Source organism: Lampris incognitus, chromosome 19, assembly GCF_029633865.1.
Source record: "Lampris incognitus isolate fLamInc1 chromosome 19, fLamInc1.hap2, whole genome shotgun sequence".
Taxonomy (NCBI): Eukaryota; Metazoa; Chordata; class Actinopteri; order Lampriformes; family Lampridae; genus Lampris; species Lampris incognitus.
The window spans coordinates 16,609,097-16,629,457 of record NC_079229.1 but is presented as its reverse complement, the minus strand read 5'-3'; the positions used below and the strand labels follow the sequence as shown (position 1 = coordinate 16,629,457).

At 43.6% G+C, this 20,361-nt stretch overlaps 1 protein-coding gene across 1 annotated transcript; it reads right to left on the bottom strand.

The window, feature by feature from the left end:
• Nucleotides 1-1,110: 1,110 nt before the first annotated feature.
• pex2 (peroxisomal biogenesis factor 2) lies at nucleotides 1,111-11,643 on the bottom strand. The gene is made up of 2 exons (XM_056299715.1): nucleotides 11,622-11,643; nucleotides 1,111-2,842 (listed from the first exon to the last, which is right to left on the bottom strand). The coding sequence occupies exons 1-2, from the start codon at nucleotides 11,623-11,625 to the stop codon at nucleotides 1,854-1,856; spliced, it is 993 nt and encodes a 330-aa protein (XP_056155690.1). The 5' UTR covers nucleotides 11,626-11,643; the 3' UTR covers nucleotides 1,111-1,853.
• Nucleotides 11,644-20,361: the final 8,718 nt, after the last annotated feature.

Below are 20,361 nucleotides of genomic sequence, written 5' to 3'. Positions count from 1 at the left end.
TGACATGAGAGGGGACTTCTGAAAATCCATGTGATAGGCCCCGCGTTTTTACATAATACATGTCAAACAGACCATCGTGTAACGCAACCCCGACCTCAAGGTGTACGTTTTCTTCTAATTCAATGGAAGGCCGTCTTAATACTCGGTGCTTTAAACCTTTATATTCATTAATTTTGGCCTTGCTTTACCACCAAGGACATACCCTACATTTTCCACAGAGTCACACGGCATACTCTCGAGACGTCAAAAGGCATGGGGAGATTCTGGGGGGGGGGGGGGTCAGCATCTCAGCATCAAAGTGGTCAGTTACCTAAATAATTTACGCCGAAACAGCAACCCGCGAGTAAATTCAACCCATCTGGACAAATATGAAATGTATTACCCTTACTGCACAACAGAAACATCACGTCCATCGATGGGCAAGCGTGTGTCTTTTTGAACCGGTAGGGAGAAACCCAGCTTCCCTGCACCGGACTCCCCGCCACGCCTGCAAGTTCTGATTGATCGTCTCAGCGATCAGCAATTAAGCCCAAGTGATCAGAACGAGAAGTTTGAGGATTGGAGGGAGGGAGGGGGAGTAGAGTAGAGGGACGTGGAAGGGAGATGCCCCCTTCGCCCCCCCGCCTCTCTGTCAGCCCAGGAAAGGCTTCACTCGGCTGGGGTGCGTTTGGCCCGGGGCTGGGCTCACTGGTGGAGGTTAACTCCAGCATAAATAAGCATCTTTGGACTCATTACAGGGATTAGAGAGTAATTCGCCTGCGAGGAAAGAGACGACTGCCGGGGTTTTGGTACAGTTTACTACAGTCTTATAGGGACGAGGGCCCTGGAGATTACAGACGAAGAGAGAGAGAGAAGCAGAAAGAGATGGAAAACAGCGGAAGAGGAGAGTAAGGAAGAGGAGAGGCTGGCTGTTTGTGTGTATGTGTGTGTGTTAGTCAATCCGAGCCCCCGGCTGCCCCCTTGATCTTTAGCATGTTGGGGCGCTGTGAAAAGGGATAATGGGAGTTAGAACGACCGGGCCTGTCTAGAGAGAAGTGTGCTGATTGTTATAACTTTCCCTCATCTCTCTCTCTTCCACTTAACTAAATAAACACCCAAGAGGTAGCGCTTTATCAATTTTAATGATGCTGAAGTAGAATTTAGGCACAAAATACACAACAAATGCTAATTTGGCCATGATGAGAAGCATCAGAAATTCCCCCCCATTATTTATTCAGCTGACTTTCTGCATTTTTCATCTGAACAAATATTCCCATTTCAACTAATACATACGTGCTTGCGCGCGCGCGCGCACACACACACAATTTGGAGCATAAATCAACACGTTCCTTAATCAAATATATTCTCCGTGTGGTTTTCTGCAGTCAGTCCAGTGCACCAAAGACAAATAGTTCTGTCCAAAGTCCAGCCGCAAAAATAAGAGGGGCCACAGGACTGTCAATATATGCACACATACATTAAACATGGCTAGTCCATGTGTGTTCAGAAAACACAGACATCATTGAATCTGAAGTCCTCACATACTTGTCCCAGCCTTCTGTGTGTCCTCCTATGGGAGGGCTGCAAAGACAACATTCATTAATTCATTTTACTCAAACGAAATCGGTTCATATGAGGCAATCTTTATAGTGGCCTTTGTTTACAATGTGGAAAGATGGTGGATATGAAACAGTAGGGAGCTGCGAGTCTCCTTGCTGCAGCAAGACATACATTAAGTTCATTTGTCTGCCCATATGATTACAAAACCATGCCCTTTACCCCCATCGTAATTTTCCAATGATGTCCCTTCATTTGAAAAGAAATTTCCTTATATCAGCTCCCTGTATATCCAGAAGTGACCTCTTCTGACAACATCAGCTGGCGTCCATCTCCACCTCCACCTCCAGCTTGACTGGCTCAGGTTTCCCCACCTCCGTACCGCACCTGGGACAGGTGAGATATGCGTCTGCGATGGCGTGGCTCTTGATGCAGTAGTAGCAGAAGACATGTCCACAGCCCGTGGTGTGAGGCATGGTCGGCCACTCTCCACATAGCCCGCACTCTTTCCACAGACCGGATCCTTCCCTCGCTCTATCCCCAGCTGCTCCTTCTCCGCCGAAGAGAAGCGCATACGCGGCCGCTTTGATTTTCCTTGTATTGATCAAGGGTAAGAGGAAGATGAGGAACTCGGCGAAACCGTGCCAGAGCAGCTCTCGGTTCATATACTGGTACGTTATGTCCCGGACAGCGTTGGGTTTGCTGAAGGCCGCCTGCGCCCCCACAATCCTTTCTGCCAGCACAGGGTGGCGTCCCCTCCTCAGGAAGATAAGGAAGTTGATGAGGCTGGCAACCTGGGTGATACCAGAAATGAGTGCCACGATATTGCGGAGATACTGGCGGAGCCGACCGCCATCTCCTCCAACCAGGGGGCCTCCTCCACTCGTCCCCAAACCCAGGGAGAGCAGCAGGCTGTGGGATCGCTCTTGGAGCCAGCGGGGACCTGCAACGAGCAGGGCTAGACCTAGCTTTTGCCTGCGGGACAGAGGCCTGTAGCGGGCAGAAGAGGAGAGGGCGTTGTGGTAGCGCAAGCTGAGTAAAGACTGGCCCACGGTGGCGCTGTTGGAGTAGAGGGTGAACCTCCACAGGAGCAGTTGGAGCAGGGCTCGCAGCTCCGGCTCCACGGGAGTGAGAAGGCCCGGCTGACAGTTCTGGAAACACTGGGAGAACTGGGTCCATACCAGCTTCTCAAGAGCGGAGTCCAGCTCTAAGGCATCTAGCTGGTTGACGCGCAGCACGGGGGTGTGCGGGCCGGGGTCAGAATCTGAACCTCTGCTGTTTTTTGTCTCCTCCCTCCCCGAACCTGCTGAAAAAAAAAAAACAGAAAATGAAGGTAAGTCAGATCAATTGAATTTGGTTTGAAAATAATTTCACGGCAGATTCCAAACTCATCAGAACTGAAGAGATTAAACAATATAACCGCGAATCGTCTACGAGGTGAAATTTCTCCATTTTATTGCTGTTTCCATTTCTAAATAAATATGGCAACCTATAGGCAAATCTACATAATTACAGAATGCTGAAAAGATTTCCGAGGCAAGGATAACTCAGTTGTCGTTTAGAGGGAACCTTGAGAGGGCCGAGGCCTTGCAGGTGAAGCCCATCCTGTTAGGAAGGGTATTTCTTCTTTATATTCAAGAGCGGAAATCACTTTTCACATGTAAAACCCATCCTTAATGCAACCTTTGAGCTACGCAATGCAGAAGAGCAGGGGGTCTTAGACTGCTGTCTCTGGTGTACAAAACACACACACACACACACACACACACACACACACACACACACACACACACACACACACACGAAGCCCAGGGGCTCTTAGTTCCTGCACCCTCTGGAGATGGGGTGTGTGTATAAATCACATCACCAGGGATTAGGCTAACGGCACAGTCTCTGGTACACCGTAAACATCTGCCAAATGTGGAACTACTTTCCCCCTCTAGAGTCTATTCCATATGGGATCTCGCCATTGTGACGTCTGGGCTATTTCCCGGCGTGCACACTCTGAAACGCTCCCAGTTTTATCTGGCCTTTCCTCAAATGAAACGCTTAAGAAGTGGAGGGCTAACTAACACACGGCGGAGGAAAAAAAAAAATAAAGCAAGCGAGAGACAGAGCGGAGGAAAGAGTGAAAGAGAGGTCTTTTTTGACAGTGTCTTTTGTGTATTGCAGAACAGGATTTGACATGAGGCTTTAAACCAGATTTCGGTCGGGGAAGTGTGTCTTTTCTGACAGAAAAGGGAGAGAGATATGATGGTCACTTTAGACGTTTCCCAAGAAGGGAGAAAAAAAATTCTAATATATGGTGTCAAGGCTGGGGTTTATGTCGGTGTACAGGAGCACATGTGCATTCATGATGTTTCAATAGAGCCCGGATACACTGTCTGACCAAGTTAGAATTAGGAAATGAATGGAAATAGAGTGAACTCGCACTAAAGTAAGCAGGTGTGACAAATTTATTGAGCTGCATTTGAAATGTTTCCATGTTCAATGTCTAGAAGCGAGACTCTGATGGAGGAAGTGTTTGGATTAAAAAAAAAAAAGAGGTGGTCTGTATGTGCATGCTAACAAATAAACAGGCTTTATTTCTTTTAAAGTTTAGTTTGAAAGTTTCTCATTGATGGAAATAATGCGCAGATTAATATGTGTGTGTGTGTGTGTGTGTGTGTGTGTGTGTGTGTGTGTGTGTGTGTGTGTGCTCTTATGTGTGTATGTCAATCCTAGCTTTGATCTACCCAGGGCTCTAATACAGTGCTGAGCTAATCCATCAGTCCATAGATACACACACACCCACACACACACACATATACATACACACACACACACACACACACACACACACACACACACACACACACACACACACACACACACACACACACACACACACACACACACATTCACACACACAGAGCCAGGTGGTTGAAATCCCTGTTACAGTAGCAGCCCTCTAAGGGGAGTAAATCCGTCCGGGTCCGATATATTCTTCAAAGCCTTTTATCGAGCAGTTTACAAGTTATGAATGAATATGTTTTATTTGGGGGAGTACAGTATTGACAACCACCTATCAATAGTAATGTGACTATTGTCAAGGGTATGTCAATATTAATGTAATTATGATGTAGAGGGATCAGAGGGATGCTGGAGTCGGGGGCCAAGTAACATCTCCTGCCCACTGCCATATCAATAGCAAGGATTGCTATTGACAGACTCCCTTCAGACTTGCAGCACTTGCCAAATACATAACAAGCAGACACTTCAGTCAATGCTGAGCTGCCTATAAAAATTAAGCATTTGAATTTACAGGGCTTTGACCGCGGACAGCTGGAAATCCATGTTCCTACTGTTAGTCAAAAGTCACAGTCGTTGTCCCTGTTTGCAGAGAATTGTAAATAGAGCAATACATGGCTCGTGTAGCTTGACATACAGTGGATATAAAAAGTCTACACACCCCTGTTAAAATGGCAGTTTGTTGTGATGAAAATGAAACCAAGTTAAATCCCGTCGGAATTTTTCCACCCTTAATGTGAAACTTCATAACAATAAAGTGGAAAACAAGCAGACATTTTATGGAAAAAAACCCAAAACAAAACTTATAATAACCTTTGTTGCATAAGTGTGCGCACTCTTTTATAATTGAGGAAGTGGCTGTGTTCGGAATTAACCAATCATATTCAAACTCATGTTAAATAGTAGTTAGATAGTAGTTGCCATCAATTAAAGTGTCTGTGATGAACCCCACATAAAGTTCAGCTGTTGCTGTAGGATTTTCCTGACATCTTAGTTGCATGCAACTGCAAAAGCCATGGTCCACAAAGAGCTTACAAAAGCATGGACAGGATTTCATCGTTGAAAGGTGTTGATCAGGAGAGGGGTACAAAATAATGTCCAAGGCATTAGCTATACCATGGGACACAGTGAAGACAATCATCAACAAGTGGAGAAAACAAAAGTGACCTTACCAAGAACAGGATGTCCCTCAAACTGATGAGAAGATGAGGAGAAAACTGGTTAGGTTGGCTGCCAAGAGGCCTATGGCAACATTAAAGGAGCTGCAGGAATTTCTGGCAACTACTGGTTGTTCCTTACATGTGACAACCATCTCCTGTATTCTTCATATGTCAGAACTATGGGGTAGGGTGGCAAAACAGAAGCCTTTTTACAGGAAAAAAAAGGAAAGAAACATCCAAACCCGGCTAAATTTTGCAAAAAGATGCATCCGGTCTCCCAAAAAGTTGAAAAACGTGTTATGGTCTGATGAGACCAAGGTTGAACTCTTTGGCCATAATTCCAAAGGCCATATTTGCCATAATTTCCTCCCACAGTCCAAAGACATGTAGGTACTAAATTGTCCCTAGGTGTGAATGTGTTGGCCCTGGGGTGGACTGGCAGCCTGTCTAGGGTGTCTCCCCGCCTGCCGCCCAATGACTGCTGGGATAGGTGCCAGCATCCCTGCGACCCCGATTGGGATAAGCAGCTTGGATAATGGATGGATGGATATTTGCCATATAAAAGCGCCACATCACCAGAAGAACAGCAGACCCACAGTGAAGCATGGTGGTGGCAGCATCAGGCTTTGGGCTGCTTTTCTTCAGCTGGAACTGGAGCTTTAGTCAAGGTGGAGGGAATCATGAATAGCTCCAAATACCAGTCGATTTTGGTGCAAAACCTTCAGGTGTCTGCTAGAAAGATGAAGATGAAGAGGAATTTCACCTTTCAGCTTGACAATGACTCAAAGCAGACATCCAAATCAACAAAGGAACGGCTTCAGCAAAAGCAGATTAGTGTTTTTGGAAAGGCCCAGCCAGAGTCCAGACCTGAATCCAATATAAAACCTGTGGGGTGACCTGAAGAGGCCTGTGCACAGGAGATGCCCTCGCAATGACGGATCTACGTTTTTGCAAGGAAGAGTGGGAAAATACAGCCAAGTTTAGATGTGCCAAGCTGACAGATTCTTACCCAAAAAGACTGATTGCTGTAATAAAACCAAATGGTGCTTCAAGCACACTTATGCAACCAGGTTATTGTAAGTTTTGTATTTTTATTTTTTTCCCCTAAAAGGTTTTTTTCCCCCCACAATTTCACATTAAAGGTGGAAAAAGTTCTGACATGATTTCTTCATTTCACGCTTTTACATCACAAGAATCTCCTATTTTAACAGGGGTGTGTAGACTTTTTATGTCCACTGTACATCCACATGTGTGCATGTGCACACATGCAAATTATATGCTCATTTATGCAGCATTGCATACAAATGTACTGAGTCTGTCACACTCACACACCTGACATCATCCGCTGATGAGGGGCAACTGACTTGGTAATGCTCTCATGCATCAGCTTGCCAGCTGCTTCGGGGACAAAATGCCCTCTTCTGGAGTGACAATGCCTGACAACTGAAGAAGTCAGAAACCACGTTTGTGAAGTTGCAAGTTGCTTTGGATAAAAGCATCTGCTAAATGAGCAAAGGTGAATGTAATTTCATCTACACGTAAACAAAAAAGTGAAAAGTCTAGGATCTATTCTAGACATTCTATGAGGGTCGTAAAAGAAATTTAGAGAAAAGTGCATTTGGATTCAGGTCTGAGATTTTTTTTAAAACTGTTACTTAGTTTATTTTGTGCATTATGTTCAGACAACGATAATACTCTTAAATGAGGCTATCTGCAATACAATAACAATTACCCCACTCTTCTAAGCTGTCCCAGTCAATGCTGTCCCACCCCCTCTGCCAATCCAGGGAGGGCTGCAGACTACCACATGCCTCCTCCGATACATGTGGAGTCACCAGCTGCTTCTTTTCACCTGACAGTGAGGAGTTTCGCCAGGGGGACGTAGCACGTGGGAGGATCACGCTATTCTCCCCAGTTCCCCCTCCCCCCGAACAAGTGCCCCGGCCGACCAGAGGAGGTGCTAGTGCAGCGACCAGGACACATACCGACATCAGGCTTCCCACCCACAGACACGGCAATTTGTGTCTGTAGGGATGCCCGACCAAGCCGGAGGTAACACAGGGACTGGAACTGGCAATCCCTGTGTTGGTAGGCAACGGAATAGACCACCATGCTACCCGGACACCCACAGCGTCATCTTTTTAAGGTAAGGTCAGTGTGAGGAGACCAGAGAACAAAAGCAAAATTAGCATCGCTGCAGTTGCATCGCATCCTCTTAAATCTAGAAATTATACTACAGTGATGGATACTCAACAGGCAGACAGACAGAATGCTCAGCCATCATGTGACAAAAGCCTTCGGCTGAAAGCGCCAATCTTCTGTCTACAGCAGTAGAGGAAAAAATGAAGGAAAAAAGATAGCTGGGGGGAAAAAAAAGGAAGGAAAAAAAAACAGATAAGCATGAATCTCTTGCAAGGAGCTGACCTTGAGTCTGGCTGTCACAATAAAGGGAGGAGGGAACGTTCCTACAGCGTGTGTTGCTCAGCCATACTGAGGGGTTTGGCATCCAGGGAATAGCCTCAAGACAGAAGGTGGCTGCACTGTCTTCTTGACCTTGGCTTTGGTATCTAGGGAGGGGTGAGGTCTTTTTGGATACGAGACTGAGGGGGATGCTTTTTCTGCAGCAGACGAGCGATCAGAAACCCACAAGGCTACCATTCCACACCAGTTGTAAAATGTCTGGCCGAGAGCCTCGATTTAACTCCTGGCGTGGTGCGGTGCTGAGATTCCAGAGCATTTAGCCATGGCTGTTACCATAATATATTTGTTCAAATAATACATAAATTGTCGCTTGGCTTTCTATGATGCTTATAGAAAAAAAAAAAAGAAGGTAGTGCATTAGCATGGCATGCTGGATTACAGTTTAACATTTTCTTCCTCACTCATGTGAATTAATTTGTGTAAAAGGACTGGGGAACATAATCTATTACTTTAAGCACTTCAACCTTGTTTTTCCCCCCCTCTCAAAGCTCTCTCATTTTATAGCATTTCCTTTTGCCAGCAATGAGTAGATACCTAGTATTAGCCAAGTCCTGCAAATGTCCTCTCTCTGAAAACAGATGAGAATGTCAGATTCAGAACTTTTAGAGCAGTGATGTCATACGGCACACCACAGGCATTACAGGGACGCCAAGATTACCCAGGCGGTAAACGTACTAATTGTTATGAGTGTGTTTCATGAAAAATGAATGTGTGCAAATGCACAGAGGGGTCCTCAGGCTGTATGAGTGTGTGTGTTTGTGTATGTCTGACACTAATGCTTTATCAAGGCTCTCCTCGTTCTCTAATCACCCAAGACTCTTCTGAGCCAAGGGGTGAGGGCCAAGTTAATGCTTGAACAAAAAAGAAAGAAAAAAAAACATCACTAAGAGCAGCACATCCGGCACAAAAAATTGTGCTCTGCTTAATCTGGTTTGCTCAGAAGGTAAATTATTAAGGAGAATTAATTGATTTTATTCGTACGAAGGTTGGGTATGCTAAGGCTGTATGAGTAATAAGTACAGAGGATTTGCAAAAAAACAACTTAAAAAGTCATGAAATATTTAGATGCCAGAGAGGCATATTGAATGAGGGGGAGAAAGAGGAGCAGTTAATGAATGAGAAAATTGAAGTTGTGTCTTTCTTAAGAGTCAATGGGAGAAACATCGGGGCCGAACCTCATGCAAATAAAATGTGATGTCCTGAGGAATATTTGATCAGCACATTCCAGAACCTCTCTTTATGCATGAGAGACACGGAGAGACAAAAGAGCAATGGTAACACTTGGTTCCTCACGTTTTATCTGAGTAACAATTAAAATAACTGAGGGAGTGGAATGCTGTAAACCCTGGGGGGTGATGCTTTTTCTTCTGTGAAAGGTGGAGCAATTGAGTTGGCTTCAATTCCTGCCAATAAATAAATAAAAGTCTATTTTTCCCAGTTACATATTAAGGGCAATGGGAAGGGAGGTGAGTTGTAATAAGACATAAAAGGGCAGATTACTGGACCTACAAGAAGTGATGCCAATGGTCATTATCGTAATTCATCTGTCAGTGATATATATAATAGATAGTAAGACAAGGTCCTAAGTTGATAAAGGCTATTTTAATATCTGCCTCCCTTTTTCAGCCTAAGTAGACTGTACCTCGCAGCAAATCAAAAGATTTGCATCTGCAGCATCAATCTCACAACGACCTAAACCGACATCTTTTGCAGCAAGGAAAGAGTTAAAAATTATGAGCATTTTGGCTTGGTATACTAACTAGAAAAAAAAAGGTAATAAGTAATTCTGCTATATTATACACACACACACACACACACACACACACACACACGCAAGGAAAATTCCAACCGAAGTTGAACACCCTGAGACTGTACAAGCAGCAAGTACATCAGGAAGATGGCCCCTCAGGAAAAATTGCTCAGTCAGCACCTCAGGCAGCAGAGGACAGAGGGTGATGAGGAAGAAGAAGAAGAAGACATAGTGGAAGACCAAGCCCCTCCATGGGATGTACCATTGGCAGATAGTGGGAGTGGCTGACATCAAAAAATCTTACCAGTGGCTAGAAAAGGCTGGTCTGAAGGACAACACAGAGATTGATCAGGGCAGCACAAGAGGCACTCAACACCAGATCCATAGGAGCAGGGGTCTAACGCAGTAGACAGGATCCAAGACTCAGGCTGTGCCTGAGACAGATGGCCCTGAGACAGTCCAGCACATTTTAGTAGGGTGGAAGATGCAGGCTGGCACAGCCTACTCTGAGAGGCATAACCAAGTGGCTGGGGTACAGGAACATCTGTGCCCAATACGGACTGGAAGTCCTCAAGTCCAGATGGGAAACACCACCAAAGGTGGTTGAGAACAGCAAAGCTAAGGTGCTGTGGGCCTTCAAGTTCCAGGTGGACAAGCACTTGCTGGCCAACAAACCAGACACAGTGGTGGTTGACAAGGAGCAGAAGAAAGCAGTAGTGATAGATGTGGGAATCCCGACTGACAGCAAGATTAGAAAGAAGTAGCTGGAAAAGATAAGAGATGTACTAAGGGCTGAAAGAAGAACTGGAACGGATGTCGAGGGTGAAGCCCAAAGTGGTCCCTGTGGTAATAAGGAGCACTAGGGGCTGTGACCCCCGTTTGGGAGAATGGCTCCAGCAGGTTCCAGGAGCAACATCTGAGGTCTCTGTCCAAAAGAGTGCAGTCCTAGGTACATACTGCACAGAACCCTCAAACTCCCAGGCCGAGCTTAAGGAACACACACACACATGCACGCACGCACGCACGCACACACCCTTTTGCCTTTTTTGCATGTTCTGGTAAAGATGACCTTGTGACCCCAGGGTGAGATCACAGCCCAATTTAAACTTCATCCTTTCCCTTAAAAACACTCATTACTATACTAATAGTGTTCAGATCCACAAAGAGGTATGAAATCAATTGCTCCATATTCTCTTTAGGATGCCATTGTCTCTTATTTCTTCAGGCTAGAGCCTAGTCTTTTAACAACAACAAAAATCCAAATCTGCTCCATTTTGATAATAAGGCAAGAGCATTATGTGATAATCACAGTGGGTATTAGATTTTGGCAGCCTGTATGTGAGCAGCAAAAATCACTGGAAAAGATAGATATAACCAGGAGGCTGACAGAGTAAAAGAGGGATGATTGAGGTGATAGAAATGAAGCGAGTTCTCTCTTGAAAATCAATAAGATCAACTTTGCCATGAATCTCAATTTGGCATTTTTTGATCTCTGGCACTGATTTTTTTAGAAGGATAACGCAATGATGCGCGGAGCTGTACACTCTTAGAAGGAAAATGCAGTCAGTCACGATATTAGCACCTGAAGTTACAGTCGGTAAATGAAAACAAATGGAGCACACAGCTTGCATAGTGAGTCGCCTTTCTGTCGCCGCTCATCAGAACAGTTGAGCAGTGGGCACTTCAGGCACTAACCCCACGTTCAGTAATAAGCACCAAAGTAATAAAATACATAGGGATGTTGGACATAAAACACGGTAGCCTATGTGTCATAGTGCACAAAATGGAGCTAAAACACCACCGACCCCTTTTGTTGTGCATCGGCGTCGCACTCGAACGAACCCACTACAAATGCTGTGTCGAGGATATGCCCGGCGTTTAAACGTGACAACGACGATATTTACCCATTGCTTTTCGGGGAAGTGTTTCAAAACGTGTCGCCGTCTTCTCCTTTACATGAAAATATTCCGTACTTCCGGATTACAATCATCGTCCCGCCTCTTAAGAAAATGCACCAATTGATTTAAGGTTTGAAAGCCCCGTGATCACAATGAGCCAATCATATTACGCAGCGCCAACGCGGCGGCAAAGGGGGCGGGCGGTTCAAGCTGCATCCAACTCATTCACATGGATTCGTTGTAGTAACCATGCCTAGCTACCAACTTCGCGATAAACCCACGGTATTTAAAACAAATTAAAGGGCGAAAATATCTTATAAATACTTGTGTTTCTAAGAACTCGCGCCTTGTTTTTACATAGTTATTAGTTTGTAAACGCAAACGTTTGATTACAAATGTTAAAGTTATGTAGGCTATATCTGTCTTAGTCTGAGCGAGAAACAGTGATTGTTAGTTTGTGCTGGAGTTTTGTGCCAGCTTTTGCCTTCGCTGGATTTGTTGCAGAGATAGGCCTAAACTATTAACCTTACCTGGTGGCGCTGAAAGTTTACACAATAAGCCATAAATCACCGGAAAAGTCGAGGCGGTCGCGGAAAAAGAAGTGCCTCTTCTTTAAATATGTCCTCCTCATCTTCAAGAGACGCAACGATGAATGTACCCAGCCAAGGCAACGTGATTGAGATAGGAGACATGAAACAACTTCTGTGCGAGTTCAGAGAGTTGTACGAGGAGAGATTAAGGCACCTGGAGTGTGACACCACTGGCACCCAAGAGGAGTTGTCGCGGGTAGGTAAAGGTGATTCTGTGTGACTAGTTTGTGTCCTATCTATTCACCGTAGGTTGAAATCAGTTGGCTGCAGTGTTTTTATTACACTTTGCATAATTGAATTGGAACACAACTTAAAACCCAACCAAGAATGAAGCCAATGGAAAAGGCCTACGTTTTGTCTATGCACATATTTCTACGTGTCCCTGTTGACGTCTGTATCTATCTATTCAATATGAATTAGAGCGCATCCTGTCCACTATGGCTTTGACTTCAGAGGGTGACCTCCATCCTGGCAGACAAATGATTGGAGGAAGCATAGGGGTGCCTTCATAAAGCCACAGCACTTGTAACAGGTGGCAAATTGCATTAGGTTTCCATCTGAGCGGCAGAAATCAGGAACACAGATCCACAGTAATATTTAAAAAAGGAACGCTCCTTATCATCAGGATTGTCATGTGACATCATTAAGCCACAGAACGCTGCCTGTGTGAGCTGGGATGTGCATCAAAGCAAGTGTAACAAGGTTTCAAAGATGGGTTTTGGTCAGCCGGCCCCAGTCATGGGCCTAGTTAACAAGGTTATGCGTTTAGAGTCCAAGAGCTCCCAAGTCTTAAAGGTTGACGTGTATAGTCAATCTCAAAGTGCTTGCTCCGAAAACACTGCACATCCATCTGTAAACCCATTGTAGGGTTATGATGTCAACAACCATATTTCTATCACTTGTGCATACTGGTCATCCATCTAAAGGGGATACCACTCAATCAGAAAACTCATATATTTTCAAAATCAAGCAAAATTGGAAGTTGTCAGGAAAAAATAGGAAGAAATAGGAAAAATAAATTCTTGTTCTGGCCAACTTGGCAAGTGAACATATCCTTCTTAAGGATCATGTGACTGAATAGGTATACAGGCTAGAAGGAAGATGGGCTGTGAGCATTATCTGTGCTATACACACTATTGTGTTTTGATCCAGCATGTTTTTATAAACAACAACATCTGAACTTAAAAATGCATTCTACCAGACGCAAAGCAGTAGCAGAGAAAGCTCCACAGAGTACAGATTCACCAGTGCTGTTTTCCTCTCCAAAAACCCTCACCACCCATTTACCTCAGCCTGCTAGTGTCTACCTATCTTTTCATCACAAACAGAAGAGGGGAATTATTTGAATTTCTGTATAATGCTAAAATGTTGGTGAGCCTTTGTGAATCCTCCTGTGTGACCCCAGGGTGTGCAGCTCTTAAATCCATGTATTCCAGATCTTCCTTTGTCAGACTTCTTTTATCGCAACATGCCTAACCTGGATGAATAAGTGTTAGATAGAAATAAAATGGAATTAAGCCTATATATGTATACATCCCTGCTTTCCCTTGCCAGGCCATCATTTTAAAATTTGATTTGTTCATAACTGATTAAGCTGCCTCACTAAACTATTTGTCTGACTCAAAGAGATAATACACAACAAGCATCAGCTGATAAGTCATAATAACCAAACAGAGCAAAAATGACTTCTGACGAACCCTGCTGTTTTATTGGTGTTACAGATGAAAGTGTGTGTCCTACAGTCATATGTGAATGACCTGGAGGACCAAAACCAAGCTCTGATTCAAACTATCCAGGATCTGCAGAAGGAAACCCACTACAAGGCTTCCAGTCTGGAGATGAAGCTACAAACCTCTAATGGCATCATTGATGTAAGTTTGTTTGTTTATTCCATTTTTTTGAGTGGACTGACAGAGTGGTTTCTGTAGCATCTCTGCCTAATCATGTCATCATGAGGTCATGGCGGAGAGTTGTAGTAAACATGTGACAAAATATTGAGGTTCTTGCCCTTGCCACTCATGCACACATGACTTAATGTCGGCGTTAGAGCTTGGTGTGACCCATTAACTGTGCACATCGCATTGCGTTGACCCATGTCACATTTACATCCTGTTCTTGAGACTTCACATGTAACTAAGTCATTGGTTTATCTCGTTCTAATAAACAGCGGTTGGAGGCAGTTCGTGTCTGTTCATTGTCTACCGGAGTAATATGGAGCTGCAAGAATCATGTAACCTATGCAGGAAGTCCTGCAGGATACTGAACTATAGTTTACCATTACACAAAGTTAGATCTAGGAGCAAAGTTATCCCTGCCAGCCAAATATACACACATAGTCATCATGAATATGCACGCCACAGACAGAAGAAGACCTCAAGAAAAAACATAGAAAGACAGAGACAGAAAAAGGGAACTTGAAAAGAAAGAGTGAAAGAGAAGGAGTAAAATGATTTGTCGCTGTCTTTACCACGGCACCATTGTCACCAGGATTCTTTGCATGTGTGCACTGCCCACCGTCTATTTAGCTTGGCAGAATCCTTTCAATGCAAGTTTCATTGAATAAGGTTAATAGATTAGTCGTAGAAAAATCATTACTTGTTCAGCCCACCTGAAGGAGAGTACTACAAATATACAATGGCAATTAGGTGGCGTGAAGAGCCTTGGAAGTGTTGCTTGGTTGTTTAAACGCAATGGTGGAAATGTGCCATATTATAGACGTGGTGACCTTTTTTCCCATGTATAGCTGTTTGCAAACTGAAGAAGGTATTAGTCAGAGATAAATCTGTTTATCTTTCATAAGTTGAAGCCCCTACCATTTCCCCCCAATAAACCACAAAATATCCTTTATTCTTATTGGTTTGGAGATGGTAAATTGCCAGGGTTTTTTTTTAAATTGCACTAATACAAGGCAAGTGCTGTCAAAACATCACCACACATTGTAAGGACCTAAATATATTTCAATTCGGCTATGGCCATGCTTTTCAATGTTTGGTCTCCTGAGAGGGTTTTACAAATAGAAAAGTAATCGTGGACTATTATTCTTCCTAGCACTTATCTGCTATTAAGGAGATAGTCAGTGGGTCAGCTTTGTGTGCTTACAATTCACTTGGATCCCAAAGGTCATTGTAATACAAAGCTTTATATTGGGGCCCTTCTACATTGCAATAGGAAAAAAAAAAACAAGAACTACTCCAAAGGGGAGCAAACAGCAACTAGCACCGTTTTCCCATTTTTGTTTACACTGGCTTTATTGCTACGTTGAATGTGTTCAAAAGAATGCAGATAACTACACAATGAAATTGTATCTGGCTGAACATGGCGGTTGCTTTCATAGTCGCTTGAGCGGTGCAGCATCTGTAACCAGTCAGCAATAAACCGTGCTGCTAGTCCCGCCCCCCCAAAGGTCTTGTTTAGTACAGTAATCCCACACCTCAAACAGGTACCACCACTCTGTGGAACCGGCGGCAATCCAAACACTAAAGTTCCCATTTTCTAGTGTCTAAAAAGTGCCGAATGTTCCAGTACTGTTAGTGGTGGAAAAATGGCCATACTCAACATTCAAAGCTGTCCATTTTTACCTTTTATTGACATCTTGATTTTCTTCATTGCATGATTGGTTTAGGCAACAGATGAACAACAGGATGTATGTAGTTTTTCTTTTTTTTTATAAGGCCTTTTCAGATGTCTCTTTAACCATAACATCATGAATTAAATTAAATTTTATTTCATTTCATTTTTTATCCTTGCTCTGCTCCTAAATCATTTGCTGGTCACTGTTTCATCTTGCAGCTCAAAGCTATTTAACATGCATGTGGCTGATAGTTTTTCTTTTCTTTTTTCCTCTCTCTGTTTTTCCTATAAAGCTAATTATTTAACTACCTGTTTTGAATTATTTGCTCTTGTGCATATTTTATTGAAGTTGCAGCAATTGAAAGCTATGATGACTCATTGGAGGATTCAGCTTTTGTTCTTATTATCACTCGAGGAGGGCGTCACTTTTAACAATGTTCCTTTTTGTTTAGTTTATGCTGGCATCCTTTAAATACTAATATTTTGTGCAGTAGATTTTCTAATTGACACAAAAGAAGATTTCAACAGGTGAATTTGCCTTGTAGCTGTGTTCATATCAGTAGCTGAAAGCTAATTACAGCAATACAATAGCTGACTGAATATGATCAAGTCAAGTCAATTTTATTTGTATAGCCCAATATCACAAATTACAAATTTGCCTCAGTATGTTTTACAGCAATACAACATCCTGTCCTTAGACCCTCACATCGGATAAGGAACAACTCCCTAAAAGCCCTTTAACAGGGAGAAAAAATAGGAAGAAACCTCAGGGAAAGCAACAGGGGAGGGCTGTCTCTCGCAAGACGGACAGATATGCAATGGATGTTGTGTGTACAAAATAAAATACAATTTACAGAATACAACATTGAAAGAGGATAACAGAATTATAATGGAATTATAAAATGGATGAAGAATAAGATGAGGAGGATGCTAAGCAGTGTCCAGATGCCACCAGAATAGCCTAGAACCTGAGCCACGTGACCACCATCACCATGTAGACCTGGCAGGAGGACAGACTACGCATGTACACAGGGGAGACTCACATCACACCATTCCCATATGTACATGGGAGAAGAGACAAGAAAAAAACATTGGTCACACATCGGAGTGACAGAAGAATACAACATTGAAACAGAAGAACAAAATTATGTGGATTTATAAGATATATAAAGAATGTGATGAGGAGGATGCCAAGCGGTGTCCAGGTGTCGACCACCGTCACCATGGAAACCTGGGAGGAGGACAGACTACACATGCACACAGGGAAGACTCACATCACAACATTCACATACACAGGAGAAGAGAAAGGAGATGACATCATTCAGAGAGAGAGAAAAGACGTGTGAGAGAAGAGAACAGTTTGCAATAGTCAATAATGTATACTCCATAATCTCGTCGGCAGAACAGTGCTTGGTAAATTCATTGAGACAGAAACTGACCCACTGTGCAGTACAGGTCGTGAAGTACTCAGTTTAAAGGCAACTAATTGTAGGTTAAGTCAAAAAGATGAGTGTTAAGTTTGGATTTAAAGCATTCAACAGACTGATTGTCTGATGGCAGCAGACAGGTTATTCCACAAGTACGGGGCCCAATAGAAAAAGGCCCTGCCACCAGCTGACACCACATGTGTATGTGCACAGTGTGTGTGGACCATAGAAAGGAACATGCCATTTGTACAGACTCATATCCAAAGTCTTATGTAGTGATGAGATATGTTAATGTGATGTATGTCATGTGAAGTGTTTTGGACACTTGCTTGGTAAGTCTGAGTCTGCCAACGTCTCCGTCTCTATTTGCAATTCAGAATGCTGAATTCAATTATTTCACAATTAAATAATAATAAAAAAGTGACAGACTAACAGCCTGGGGAATTTTCCAAGCCTGATAAAATGAGACTGCATTAGCTCACCACTGCGTCTTTAGGTCCAGTTGTGCAGTCTTGGTATTCTCAGCGACAACGGCATCTCATCCTGGTCATCACTGAGACGTCCGGAAATCTTAACTGCCTGTCGCCGTGACTCCGATCCACCTTTTTGAGCTTTTGAATTTCCACTTCACCCATCTTTAGTGATGCTTTCAGTGTCTGTTTATGCTTCTCGGCGTGTTTTCAAGCGGTGGATCGGTAAACAAATACAAACAAATGGACTGCCTCGCTCAACAGTCTGTTGGAATAGTCAAGGGACAACAGTGTGTTTCTGCTCTGATGTCTATAATGCGAAATCCAATCAAATGAAGAGCATTTAGAGCTACTTATGGACCATTCCACCATGTAAATGATGCAACAAGCTCCGTAATAGGAGCTCAGCTAACATCTGATTGAATCGTAGTGCATGGTATTGGTGATGCACAATAGGGTTGAGCTGTAATGGACACTAAACAGAGTTTGTTTTTGTGGTCATAACATCATGAAACGTAAGGCTTATATTCTCCATTCTAGACTCTAGCAATTAGTCTGTTGACTATTTGTCATCTGTAGGCAGATATAGATGGCATCATCCTGTGTCCCCAGGTACAATGAGACCTGGGTCAAAAAATATTTTCGAAAATAATGCGTAGCATTTGGTTTGACCTGCTCGTTCTACCAGACATAAGTGATTTGCTAGACAGAACATTGCAACGACAATGTCAGAGAGTTGAGACAATTACAGGAAAGTGAAAGAAATAATTTCAGCATATTTTCTTCCATCAGTGATTGACCTGGCGCAGCCTGAATTGTCCTCATGTGGTCAACCACTCAAAACTGGTACTCCAATCAGTGTAAAACAAACACTAATTATTACTTGCAAATCCCATCTGATGCAGGCCTGGTTCAACATTGATCCAGGTAACAAGAGCTAATAGACAAATATTTTACTCCATGATAAATCATGACATATGGGTCGAGGTTTACAGGTAACAAGATGCCATAAATGTGTGATGTTCTGTTCATAATTCTGACATGCTGTGTTCACTGTCATGAGGAAATGTCCAGTGTGGATTATAGAGGATATAGTTGAGGGCGGGTGCCTCAGAAACAGCTTAGCACTAAGACCACAGTGTTTCATGTTAAGTTTTTACAGTAATGTGGGATAAGAGCAACTTGAAATCTGGGATCGTTTTTGTTCTCCAAGTCCTCTGCCAACTATCAGAACCAGATCAACTTCGGGTTTTTTTTTCTTTCCCTTTCCCCCCCCAGTTGTACCTGGCCAATTACCCCACTCTTCCGAGCCGTCCCGGTCACTGCTCCACCCCCTCTGTCAATCCGGGGAGGGCTGCAGACTACCTGTCTGTTTACCACATGACTCCTCTGATACATGTGGAGTCGCCAGCCACTTCTTTTCACCTGACAGTGAGGAGTTTTGCCAGTGGGATGTAGCGCATGGGAGGATCATGCTATTCCCCCCAGTCCCCCCCCCCCCGAACAAGTGCCCCGGCCGACCAGAGGAGGTGCTAGTGCAGCGACCAGGACACATACCGACATCAGGCTTCCCACCCACAGACACGGCCAATTGTGTCTGTAGGGACGCCCAACCAAGCCGGAGGGAACACGGGGATTCCAACCAGCAATCTCCATGTTGGTAGGCAACGAAATAGACTGCTACGCTACCCGGATGCCTTGGGATCCTTTTTGTTCTCCAAGTCATCTGCCAACTATCTGAACCAGATCACCTTCAGGTTTTTAAAGTGGCTTTTTTCCTGCTATGATGGGTAGATCAGTAAAGTACTTGACCTATATTTGTTTGCTTTAGGATAAAACAAATAAATATAGTATTTTTCCCAATACTGTTTTGCACTACAGTACTTTTAGCAGTAGGGACAACTTGCAAGAATGTGCTGAAGCACCTCCAGAACACTTGAGTCCATACTTTAAAGACATTCCTTACTTCGGTTTCCTGTCTTGTTTCTAAGCATTGGTCTATGTTGGACACCTATTTTTACATATTTTAGATGTCATAGACTATCCAACTCAAAGGAGGTCAGAGTGCAGGGTTTGTCACACAACCATACCCCTAAAGCTGCTACAGATTCAGTGTCTTGCTCAATGATACTTGGTACAAACATGTGGGTTTGATCCCTGGTCGTCTTGTCGAATAAAGGTCTCTTTTACTACTAGATCACACTAAAGCCCAGCCCATAGCCTAGGTATTATAGTATGCTATATTGAGAAAGCCAAGGGGGAAACAATTTATGACTAATATATATGCTGTTAAAACATAAAAGGTTTGCTTGATGACTTTTTTCCCCTCTCATGGTCGCACAGCAGGTTGACTCATACAGATTATCTGTTAATGTTCTCTGCAGGACCCGAGCCAACAGAGGAAGACCTTGGGGGAGAGTATGAATGCCCTGTGTTATGAGAACAGAGACTTGAGGTCAGGTGTGAAATCCTTTGCACAATTCATCCGTCGATCTGGACAAATGCACGACCTAGTTGTGAGTCATAGTCTGTCCTTATTTTTTTTTTCCACTTTCTTTTTCCTCTCTGTCCTGTGTTGGGTGTGTGTATTTGTGTGAGTTTTCGGCGCATCAGTATGCACTGTGCATGTTAAGAAACCTTTGCCTGAGTGTTCCCACAACTTTGCTGTTTGTGTGTGTGTGTGTGTGTG